Raw genomic sequence first — 12,707 nt, forward strand, 5'->3', positions numbered from 1 at the left:
CTAACCAAAGCAGCCAAAGGAGACTCCCCAGACCAATACCGAATGGGATTGAAATTACAGTCATTGGTGATCTGGAAACTGGGCTTCGATACAGCCCTGCGCTGAAGATGTTCTAACCATTCTGGATCGCTTCTCAGGCAAAAAAAGATTCCCTTTTCCCTGCTCTCCCTGCCCTTGAAAAACTGGATGGGGATGTGGGCCAGAAGAAAGTGCGAGAATCCCAGGAGGCCTCCGGCATGGAATGTCAAGAACAGCCACCCCAGGAAAACTGTGATCGGAAGCAGACTCAAAGGGACATGCAGGCTTTTTGGAAAGCAGACTTTGCTGGACCAGACCGGCCACTTTTCTGTATTTCTGGATTTGTGCTTGGCTTTTGTTTGAATGTGGTATGGTTTTGAAAAAATACAGACGGGCTACCGCGGTCCTTGCATATGGATCTATACAAGGATGGAACAGGGAAGGGGGGAGGGGGCGTAGAGAGGACAAGAGTGGGCATCCAGGAAATAGCAGTGGTAACAATCACACACCTTATCTCTTTTTATCTTGGAACTACAGTTTTGCATCATTTTCATTGTACAAGAGGAGGAGAAAATGCCCCTCCTTTCCAAAAAGGTCTTAATTTCTACCTCTACTTACAATAAGTTACACATTTATTTATTTAAATAATTGTAAAACATTTTAAAATTTTTCCTTTTTTTGTGTTTTTTTTTTTGTTTTTTAAAGAGATTAAACTATAAGCAAACACACATACAACAACATATCATCATCATTCGATTCAGGTTTTGTTTTAAGAAAGTCTTCCATGCGGGTACCCTGTTTTGTTCAAATTTTTTTTCTGCATAAACTAAATTGGTATCTGAAAGGCTTCATAGAAAATAGAAACTTTCAACTTTTTTTTTTCCTACAAAGAAAAACAAATAGTATCCAAAATATCGAGCTTGAATTGTTTGCCAATTTTTTTTCTTAAATATTTTACAAACATAGGAAGGTGGTTTTCATCAAGTCCATAAAGAAAGAACCACATTTCTGTCCTTAGTACTGACCATGCATGCCGATGACAGTATCTGTCCTTATCCACGAGTGGGGTTGGAGCTTGGGTAGCCGATTTCTCGGCTATGGGAGAGACATGAGACCAGGTAAGATGCAGGCTCCTTGCATATCCAAATCCATAGAGTGTTCCTTTGGGGGAGCATGGGATCCCCCCCAAAGAGCTCTTAGTGCTTTCCATATTAGTGGTCCATCAGATGAAGTAGTTGTGTATTCTGAGACGCAACTCTTCCTTCTCTTACATTGGGGGGACGACAAGGCCGGTCATGGCTGAAAGCAAAGAATAAAAACATGAGACCATGGCATGGGGCTTTGCAGAGCGACCGTCGAGCGTGAGAGGAAACAAAGGTGTCTTATTGATGTTGGTGGTAGTCCATTAAAGAAAGGGTGACCTCAACTATAAATCTAGAGGAGGGGACCTCTGGGAAGGATATTTAGTACATCCCTTCATTTTATTGATGAGAAAATTAAGGTTAAGACACTTGCCCCCGTGGTCACCCAACAAGTGTCAGAGGTAGGATTTGAATCTAAGCCGGAATTCTTTCCATTCCATTTAAATGAATTCTGTCTTGGGGGCCCATGGCTCAGTTCACATCACTAGAATACTTTCCAATTTACAAAGCATTTCTCTGCCAGTGAGCGGGTGGTATAGGTACCTATTTAAGTACCTCAAAAGGGAGCGAGGCGTGTAGACAGAAAATAGCCTTGGAGTCAGGAAGATATTTACAGTTAGTTCACATCTCGACATAACAGATCTTTAAGACTGTCAGGGACAGATAATGTTGACCTGCATTGGTGGAGGGAATTCTCATATCAGGAGTTCTCATACAGAGGTGGAATCTTTGGTTTGTAAAACCAACCTTGTAGAGGATCTGTTGGAAAGGACTAGTCAGGAATAGCCTGAATAAATATACAACTAATAGTCTTCAGAGCTTTGCTTGAAGACCTCCAGTATTGGGGAGCTCACTACCTCCCTCACATGGAGCTAAAAAGCTCCATGAAGTCAAAGGCAAATTTAGGTACACTTTGCTTCTTTTCCTAATTCTTATAGCAGCATTCTGCAATTGTTTGTTGAATGAATGAATGTGGGAAAAACGCTTCCATTTGTTGGACCCAGGAGGCTTCTATTAGACCATAGGGAAGGGAACAAAACCCAAGGAGTTGAGCCCATTTAGCCCCTGAGTTTCCTGTTTAACCAGCTCCAACTTTCTGGCCCTCACTTTTATTTTTAGCAGAAATATGATTGGTTATTTTTAACAAGCACATTCTCCTTTGATAGTTTGCTGCCAATCTGGGATGTTCAGTAATGAGTGTTGACCCACTGGAATGGAGGTTCTAATTTAGTTCTTAATTTAGGAGGCTTCTTCCCTCCCCCTCTGTGCTTTTGCAGTGGACAACTAACTAATCTGGCAAGTGAAAGGAATTCTGGGAGAGATGGAGAATACTGCTTTAGGGTAGAGAGGAGGGTGCAGAGCTTCCTTCATCTTGGCTCCTGCTCAGAACTAGGGGTCAGGCAGCTGATGATGGCCCTAGAGAAGGACCGTGAAAAGAAAGACCCTGATCCAGTCCTGCTTAACCAGCTGCAAATTCATACAATTGCAGGATCCTTAGAAAAATGACAACCCCCCCTTATTTTTTAAATAAGCCACATCTACCGCTTGCTTTGAACAGATTTCTGGATATAATCAGTACATCGCAACTTATTCATTGAAATAGAAACATTTTGCAGAGGAATTACTCTTTATTAGGCCTTAAGGTAAATAATTTAATAACTTTTCTCCCTCTCTTGCTTTGTTTAGATTTCCCCCCTGCTTTGTTTTTCCTTTCTTCTTTCTTTTTCTCATTTCTCTCTCCTTCATTCTAGCTTATTTGTTTTTTTTTTCTTTTTCTTCCTTCTTTCCTTTCTCACCAATCATTTCCCTTCCTTCATCTTATCTTTCCTTCTTCCTTTCTTTGTTTTTTTTCCTTCTGTCCTTCCTCCCTTTTTTCTTTCTTCCTGCCTTCCTTCCTTCTTTTCTTCTTTCTTTGCTTCTGTCTTGTCTCCCTTTATTCCTCTTTCTTTCTCCCTTTCTTCCTCTTTCTTTCCTTCCTTTTCTTTCTCTTTTTTCTTTTCTTCCTTCTTTCCTCTCTTCTTTCTTTCTTTCCTTTTGTTCTTCCTTTCTTTCTTTCCTTCTTCCTCCCTTCCTCTCTTTTTTTCATTCATCCCCTTCCTTTTTATGTTATTCCTTCTTTCTATTTTTCTTCCCATCTTTTAAACTTGATTTTCTTTTTCTTCCTTCCTTCCTTCCTTCCTTTCTTTTGTGTTTCCTCTTTCTTTCTTTTTCATTCATCTCATTCCTTTTTTCATGTTATTCTTTCTATTTTTCTTCCTATATTTCTAATTTGATTTTCTTTTTCTTCCTTCCTCTTTCTTTATTTTCCTTTCTTCCCTTCTTCCTTCCTTCTTCTCTCTCTTCCTTCCTCCCTCCCTCCCTCCATCTCTCCATCTCTCCTTTCCTTCCTCTATCTTTCTTCCTTTCTTCCTTTCTCCTTCCTCTCCCTCCTTTTCTTTTTTTCTTCTAGCTTCCTTTCCTTTCTTCCTTCTGTCCTTCCTCCTTTTCTTTCTTTCTTTCCCTTTTTCAACCTCCCTTCTCCTCCCCACCCCCTTCTGAATGCCAGCTAACCCTCTTGGGCAGAGTTGTTGGTAGCCTATTTCTCTGCTTCTCTCCAGCCTTTATTGAATGTTTGTGAGATCTGGATTAAGGTCTTACACAGCTAGCAAAGCCATAATTATTTTTGCCTGTATTACTTTATAGCGAATCGATGTAACTTTTCAATAAAGGTGGTTCAATTCTGGACCCTCCCTGATGATTTGGAGATATAGCAACCCAAACTGATTATCCCAGAGTGTAAGGATTTTTCCTTTTCTTTTTTTCCTTGAGGGAAACTGGCAAGAGAATTAGACACACCACGTTGAGTATTATCCTGACAAGCTGTGATCATCCATTGAAATGCTTGTTTAATGCTGTCTTGAGCTAGAGAAATGCATTTCCTGGCTAAATCCAGCCCAATCCAACCAGAATTTATTAAGCACCTACTGGGTACGTGGAACTAGAATTCTAACCAGTCAATTTCTTTCATGGATATTTTCGCCTTGAACTTCTACTTTCCTTTCAAAGCATGAAGCACCTTCCTTTCCTTAGCCCATTCTTTCTTAGTCTCTAGGGTCTGCTGCAAGAGCTTGTTGAAAGGTCAGACTGGATCAAGTAACAAAAGCTGCTGCACATTGCCAGAAAAAGAGCGGGTTTCATGTTTCTTCCCTTTCTCCTAGTCCTGCCTCGGATGCCCTAGTGGGTTTGCTTGGCCAGTGAGAGCCCTTTGCTTTTTGCTTTGAATCACCAAAACTAACTTGCAAAAGAAAAAAAATCACACAAGTTAAGACTTGGAAGAGAACTCAGCCATCTTCTAGCCAGTTCAACCCCTTAGACTGTAGAAATTCCCTCTCTAACAATACCCTGCCAGTGCTTATCCAGCTTTTGTTTGAAGAATTCTAAAGAGAAAGAATCTACTAGCTTCCAACAAGCAACCCATTACACCTGGGACAGCTCTTCTTGTAAAACAATTTTAATCCTTTTTTTTTTGGGGGGGAAGGGTTGATATCAAGCCTAAATTTGCTTCTTTCAGCTTTCTCTCATTATTTCTTTCCTCCCAGACCAAAAAGAACAATTCATAATCCCCTTCTATGTAACAGCCTGCTGGGTACTTGAAGGTGGGGCTTTTATATCCCCAGGAAGCCTTCTTTTCCCTAGACTAAACATTCCCAGGGCCTTCAGCCCTGTCTCACATGGCATGGACTCATGGCCCTTCAGCAGCCCCATTGCCTTCCTCCTGACAGCCATCAATATCCCTCTCAAATAACGAAGACTAGAACTGAGCCTAGCACTCCAATGAGAACAAAGATGAAGCCAAGAAAACATAGCGAGTTAGGAGAGGAGACTATTTTATCTTCAGTATTTTTTACTTTTGGTCTGTTCTTGCTGAACCTCCCCTTCCATCTGCCTTCACCTCTCATCCAAAGTATTTACAATGAATCAAAGATTTATCAATGGAAAAAAAAACTAAATTGCTATATACTTGACCTTTCGTCCTATTGAGACCCAGAAAAATTAGGTGATACCTGCCTAAGGTCACAGGCAAAAACAGAAGTGAAGAGTGACTCAGAATTTAAATTAGGCTCCAACATTTATCCCTGAACTAGTGGAAGGGGCTACCTTGGGAGCTCTTGGAAAGGCATAAATTAAAGTCTGAATGACTGTTTATCATGTGTGATATAGCATGGGGAGGGGGTGGTACTGGGTCATGTCAAGTAGCCATTAAAGTCCCTTCTGGATCTAAATTTCTATCAGTCTCAGAACCTGGAATGTCTTTTAGATAATGTATGAGATTACATTTGGATTCTTTCTGCCCCGAAAGCATAGAAGAAAGCCCTCACCTTCCCAGTTCCCAAACTTCGCCCTTGCTCCCTCCCATCTGTGCCTTTTCATTATGCATTTTCCTAACAATAACTGTTTTGTGAAAGTGAAACCTACTGACTGGGCTCCCATCCAAAGTCATCCAACTAGAAGGAGACTCAGAAAGGAGAGATGTCCAGAAAGAAATCAGTTGTTTCTCTTGCACTGGCCATGAGATAAAGCCACAATGGAAGAACCCAAGGCTGAGTGGCACGTAGACCCAGACAACATCCTCTGGCCAGAAAGAGTCCCTGAGAAGCAGGGTGGGCTGGCTGCTAGGTGCTGGCTCAGGTGCTAGCTTCTCCAGCCAACTCATTGAAATGCAATACAATACCCCGAGTTGTGAAGTAGAAGAACTGGCTTCTAGTCCCAGGTCTGCCACACAGCTAGGTGACTCCCAAGTGGGTCGCTTTATTTCTCTCAACCTTAACTATAAAATGTGGGTGCTGGATGATGACCCCTAAGCTCATGCAGCTGTTGAGTGATTCTTAATCACCAGAGCCCTCTAGGGACTCCAGATATGATAGAAAAAACAGTGGAGTGGGATACCTCCAAAAAGTGATAAATTCTCTCCCATTGGGGATCTTCAAATAATGGTTAATTGCCCACTTGTGCAATAGGGAGTGATGAGCCTTCTTTCCTGGCTAGAGTGATTCAAACCAGGGTTCGAATCCAATCCTGTCATCTACAAACTGTGTGCTCTCAAGTCATCCAATTATACTTTTCTTTTAAATTTTTTAAAATCTAATGTTGCTTCTTTTCAACTTTCACAGAGACCAGAAAGAACAATGCTCTATCTCTGCATCACCTCAAAAGAGGGATTTAAGCCAGAAGGGGCTGGGCTCTCTAATCTTTAGGAGATAACCAGGTTATATTTATAAGTAAATCACTTAATACAGTGCTTAGTACACAAGTGGTGCTTAATAAAGGCTTGTTCCCATCCTTCTTCCTTTCACCCAAGTTCTCCTAGCTCTCATCCCAGGATTGGTCTCTGAGATCGCCTCCAATTCTGACACTCAGTGATTTTGCTAGCTTTGACTGCCCGATCCCTACCTTTCCTTCCCACTCTAAATCCTACAACCTTGAAACCCCATGACTGACAACTCTCTGACTCCCCCCAGCTTTACAGAGTCCCGGGTCTCAAAGATAGCCCCAGAGGGCTTTTCCAGGGGCCTCCAGGAAGGAGAGACTAACACGTCGGTGCTGTTCTGGCCACAGGGCTGCGTGTCCAAGATTCCCTCCTAAGCCCAGCAGGCCTCGGGGACTCGGATCTGAGAGGGGTTAACGGAACCTCTGACCCCCCGGGTTCTTTCCATCACTGCTTGTCATGAATATTTTCATGTCTGAATGTGCAGAGCTGCCGAAAAATAATGGGGGCCGTCAGTGATCCGCAGTGCTCAGCAGTTTCTAATTTGCTCTCTTGCCATCAGCTGCCTCCCGTCCATGATGAGATGATTAGATATTCGTGTACTCATCACATTTGTGTTACGTCATGTCACATTACATTTCATTGCGCCTCTCAGAAACAAGTTTGACGTGTGATATTAATTCTTTTTCTTTAAAAAAAAAAAAACACAAAGACGTCCACTTTTCTTCCCTCCCCGTGGCCCTGATCAGGCACCTGCTATCAATTTGGTGAGCATGGAACTCGGGGTTCTGGGAACTGCTGCTTATTCCTGATGGATCCCATCCAGCTATGCCCCTGGAATGTATATGGACTGCAGATGACAGGCAGTCTGGGTAAGTAGTAACACATGCCATCCCACGGGATGACCCGGGCTATCCTTCAGGGAGAAATCGGGCGGTCTTGTGGGCCTAACCACAGTGCTGGGAGCCTGGAAATTAATTCCCGGATTCTGTATATGGAACAAATCTGACCCTGGCACTCACTAGCTCAAGAAACTTCAGGAGCTCCCCATCTTCACTGCAGGAGGACACAGAGCCCTCTGTTTGACAGGTAAAGCTCTTCACAATCAGACTCAAGCTCACCTTTCCTTTATGAGAAATTCTCTTCGCTCACTCTAAGTTCTAGGCCCATGAGCCCATTTGCTGTTCTCTGAACACCAGTGTTCCCTCCCTTGTGGCTCCGATTGGGCCTTCCTCCATGTCTAGAAAGACTTCACCCCTCATGTTAGCTTCAGTTCTACCTAGTAGCTTTCACAACTTAGCTCAGGTACTTCTCCGAAGTCAGTTATTCAGTCAATAAACATTCATAAAGGGCTTCCTATGCTTGGAACTGTGTGTTAAGCTCTGTGGATACAAATAAAGTAAAAGCTGCTTTGCCCTCAAGGAATTTGCTTTCTAATAGAGGAGGCAGTGAGGAAATAAGTACTTAGGTATAAGACTGAGAGAGGAGAGAGAAGGGAATCCAAGAAAACTTAGCACTAGTAGCCAGACCTTCGAAGCTAAATCCTGAAGAAAGCCTAGAAAACCAAGAGGCAGAAAGGAAGCGACAAAGAATTTCCTTTCTGGATTCCCTCAGCCATTAAGATTTGCTCCCTCTTCCTCAAATTATCACATATCTGATCATTGATGACCTTGTTCTACCTTTTTTTCCTTAAGAGATAGTTTCCGGAAATCAGGGACTATTTTTTTTGTCCATTTTGGTCTTAGCACAATATCTTGTTTACCATTGGTGTTTAATAAACATTTGTTGGAAAATTACCCATGCATATATCTTGTAAATAAAAAGCTATAAAATATAAATAAATAAATAAATAAATGAATAAACAAACAAATGAATAAACAAATAAATAAATAACTAAATAGATAAATAAATAAACATTTGTTGGATTGGACTAGACCATGACTGGGATTGGTGATGAGGCTGTATCTATTTCCCACTCCATATTTTAATGGATATTGTATCAACTCTAAGTATTTCTTGATTGAAAAACCAAAAAAATATCTTTGTGAGTGGATGCCGAAGAGCCAAGGGCTGCTGGTAACTTTCAGTGGGGCTACGGGAGCTCAGGGTGTTCTGCCCATGTTCTCCCAAGGTGCCATCTTTCTTACCTCTGAATCCATTTCCATTTCCACTAGAGCAGGCCGGAGAAGGGGAGCCTTGGGGTCTAATGACAGGAGCAAAGGCACTCTTCTGTTTGACAGCTGGGAAGACGGAAGACGAAAACGGGAGGATGGAGGAGGAACTGGAAGAGCCAACTGTAGGACTTGAAGACATTACTAGAAAAGAAATAGCACGGTCCTCATTTAGAAGGAGATGCCACCAGAACTCACCTGGTCGCTACCAAATTTCTCTTCGAACAGGAAATGGCTTCTCAACGCTGGGGAAATTCAAGGTTCCCATCATTCCCACCGTCAGCCAGCCTAGTCTCAATCCACACCTACGTCTTCCAGCCCAACCAATGTTGTGGTCAGCCCATCCTCACTCTGAGGGACTCTCTTTTCATAATAACAGACTCCTACAGACCCTTAAAATGGGTCTTTTATAGATATTCTTTCATTGAAACAATCCTAAGATAAGACTGCTACAGCTCTTATTAATCCCATTTTGCAGATAGTAGAAACTGAACTCAAATGGGTTAATCCTATGGTGAGATTGCTATAGATCTTATTAAGCCCATTTTGCAGATGGGGAAAATTGAGCTAAGATGGATTAATTTTATAATGAGACCGTTATAGATCTTATTAAGCCCATTTTGTAGATGGAGAAAACTGAGGCTCAGATGGGTTAATCCTATGGTGAAACTGCTATAAGTCTAATCAAGCTCATTTTGCAGATGAGGAAAACTGAGGTTCAGATGGGTTAAGAGATGTTTTCCAAAACTTGATGCATTTTCTCACATTGAGGGTGCTGCCTTCAATATAGATGTTATCCATTCAAGCCCATTCCTCTAGGGTCTCTGGCTATGTTTGCCCATAAATCAGCAGGGGAGCCCCCAAATGTTCCAGGGCCTTTGCCTATACTGGCTGATATTCTGTGGAGCATAAAGATTGCTCCTCAGTTATTCTTTGTTCTTGTTAAATACGTGGGCTTCTGAGGGGAAAGAAGAGGGTCGTGTATCTCTCTGGGAAGGTACAGTGGATTAAAGGCCAGACTTATTAGGAAGAAGTAGACCCAAGCCCTCTGGCACACTGAGTGTGTAACCTGGCCAAGGCACATAATTTCCCAGAGTTCCAGGCAACTCTCTAAGACCAAGAAAATTGTCAATCTCCACTAGATCACGTCTGGAACTAAAACAAAATATTTCTTTAGCCTTACATTCCAGTTTTTAAAAGAGTTAAGTACAAGAGGAAGGAAGTACGATTAGAGAACAGTTTGTCAGAAAAAGATCTGAGGGTTTTAGCGAACCACAAGCTCAATATTAGTTTAAAATATTGGAAGCCAAAAATGCCAGTGAAGTCTTGGACTGCCTGAAGAGAAATATAATTTCCAGGAAGAAAGAGATGATTGTGCCCCAGTCAGACTTTTATCTGGAACATGCTCAGCTTTGTACCCATCGAAGCCATTTCTATGCCAGAGGGTGTCTAAGGGCAGGAAACCTGGATAGGGTGGGGTCTGGAACCCGAGCCATATAAGATCCTCCTGCAGACACTGGGTACATGTAGCCCTGGAGATTTATGAGTAACTAGAAAGCTGCCATCTACTACTTGTAAAGGAATATAAGACTCATTCTGCTTGGTTTGGGAGGGCAGAAGGAGGCAAATTCATCCAGATTGGGGGAGAAAAAGATGAGGAAAGCTAAAAGGTCATTCATACTTCCCAAGAAAGTCAAACTTCTCTAGATGTGTTCATTTCTCCCTTCTTCTTCTTTGACACCTTCAAGTAGCCCCTCAACTTTGAATTTTCCTTCTATTTAGTACTAAGACACAGGACACCATGAATAGAGAAAGGCCTATTCCTAAGCACAACCACATTTCCTCCTTCTAGACCCATTTTCTCCATCCACAATATAAGGAAGAGAGGTGTTCTTTGGTTTTGCCATTTACTCTCTGAATCACAGCAGGCACATCCCTTTACCTTTCTGGACCTCAGTGTCCTCATCTGTAAAATGTCCTCATCGATGGTTCCTTTAAGGTCTAAACCCTATGACCTTATATTTCTTTGGCCCCAGTGGCCCACAAGAGAAAATCATTACCAATTTGTTCAGTCAGTAGTTTATTAAATAATCTTGGCTGAGAACTCTCTGATATCCTGAGTCAGCAAAATGGTACATTGGATAGAGCACTGGCCCTGAAATCAGGGATTTTGGGCAAGCCATTTAAACCCTCTTTGCCTCAGTTTCCTTATCTGCAAAATGAAATAATGAGTCACTCCAGTAGTTTTGCCAAGAAAACCCCAATTGGGGTCACAGAGATTGAAATATGACTGAACAATAATTATTATTATTACTAAGTTCTAAGTTTCTTTCCAGCTCTAACGCTCCATGTTTGAGGATTTTATGATTTATTTTTTAGTGGAGTAAAATGCATGCTTTATGGATAACTTTGGGAAGAAGAGCACTTTAATAAATAAATTTGAGACCATAATAATTTGTCCCACATTGCTACCCAAAAAAGCTCGAGGTAGTGAGAGGGGATAGTGGGGCCCCTCATGCAGAGGTCCCCTACAACATGTACTACACGGGGATTTGTACTTTGATTCATAGAGCTGGACAGTCCAACTGGAAGAGTTTCCCACTCTTTCCCCTTCTCCATTCCACTTCCAGCTCCATCCCAGAGCATGTTATGGGGCAAAGCCAACAATAAGTAGTCTCCTCTGATGGTGTCATTGATGTCTGGGTGTGATTTGGAGTCTTGCTTCAGGCTGCCTTGGTGGTTCTATCTGCTTCAGGGAAAATGGGTCTCTGGGAAGGGCAGGCTCGATGACTGGACCGCGTCTTGGACCTGATTGGACTAAGTCTTGGACCGGAGTGAACGGGGGGAAGGAATAGTGGGCAGTTGCCTGACCAGCTTTCCCACTGAGGATGTCATTGGACATCGACCTCCCCTTGGTTGGGAGCCCAAATTAAGGAACACATCAGGGGCTAAAACTAACAGAGATGTGAGGAAATGGAGGGAAAAGCATTTTTCTCGTCCCCAGCCGGACTCGCACCGCCCCTGCTGGACCTCGCTGGGCACATATCTGCCTTTTGCACTCAGCCATCCCGTTTGCTGGAGCACAGGGGTCTGTCAACATTTCATTAGAACCCCCTATTGTCAGGGGCTTATAATTCAGCCATAAAAAAACGTGTTCTGGGCTGAAACTTGGCACTTCCCAGCTCCGGCTAGGAAGCAAAGCCTGTATGTCAAATGGGAAAAACATCTGTTTGGCCACTTTTGGGGGGCTGAGCCCTGTGAGTGTAAGAACAATAAAGAGGAAGGTTTCTGATACCCTGCCTTGGCAGCCGTGCAAGTCAAACATGGCTGTGGGAGTCGATTTTATTTTCTCCCTAATCGGCTTGGACAAGTAATTACACCTTGGCGTGGCCCAGCCACATCAGGCTATTGGGAAAAATAACACAAATGCCCGTAGTGCCGAGCTTTTCAGCCCTGGCTCCAAGGCTCCTCAGCCCCTTCCCTACGAAACTAGAATCTATCTGGCTTTGGGCAAGGCAACACAATAGCCCAAAGGGCATTGAAATAGCTCACACATCTATAACCCTTTGTAATCAAAGCATTTTACAAACATGATTTCATTTGATCCTCACAACAACTCAGGGAGGTTAGCAATATTATTTCCCCCATTTTACAGATGAGGAATCAGAGATTAAGTCTCTTGCTCAGGGAGCCACAGCTAATGAGCATCTGAGGATAAATTTGAACTCGGGTCTTCCTGACTCCAGATCTGGTACTCTATCTTACTGCACTCCCTAGCAGCTGGTTAAAAGGGATCTCAGCAGTCATGTAACTCATACCTCCCACAGCATTCCCCTCACAATCTACCTGATCCTTGGTTCTCCAGCCCCACCCTTCAAACTTCCACAAAGAAAGGGAACCCCCAGGGCCAAAGTCAGCCCACTCCAACACCAGATTTCTATTTGCTCAGGAAGTTTTCCCCAACCTCAAGCTGACTCCTTTTTCATTTGGACTTTTCTCTCATTGCTATAGGTCTCTTCCTCTCAGGCCATCCCTCCTTCCCATGAGAGCCTCCTAGACCTTGAAAATAGCCCTCATGGCCCTCGTGTCTTCCTGTGAGGCAGAATACAGACACTGAAGGGAAAGAGGGGG

The 12,707-nt window shown here is 42.9% G+C and overlaps 1 protein-coding gene across 1 annotated transcript in view; it reads right to left on the reverse strand.

The window, feature by feature from the left end:
- Nucleotides 1-684: 684 nt before the first annotated feature.
- Nucleotides 685-12,707, reverse strand: part of LOC141553961 (transcription factor COE2) — a 74,540-nt gene continuing 62,517 nt past the window's right edge. The window contains exons 9-10 of the mRNA XM_074285435.1: nucleotides 8,553-8,720; nucleotides 685-1,317 (exon numbers count right to left, since the gene is read on the reverse strand). Coding sequence (XP_074141536.1) covers nucleotides 1,286-1,317; nucleotides 8,553-8,720 — 200 coding nt within the window. The 3' untranslated portion in view covers nucleotides 685-1,285. The remainder of the gene's footprint in view (nucleotides 1,318-8,552; nucleotides 8,721-12,707) is intronic.

The sequence above is a fragment of the Sminthopsis crassicaudata genome, chromosome 2 (genome assembly GCF_048593235.1).
Source record: "Sminthopsis crassicaudata isolate SCR6 chromosome 2, ASM4859323v1, whole genome shotgun sequence".
NCBI classification, from domain to species: domain Eukaryota; kingdom Metazoa; phylum Chordata; class Mammalia; order Dasyuromorphia; family Dasyuridae; genus Sminthopsis; species Sminthopsis crassicaudata.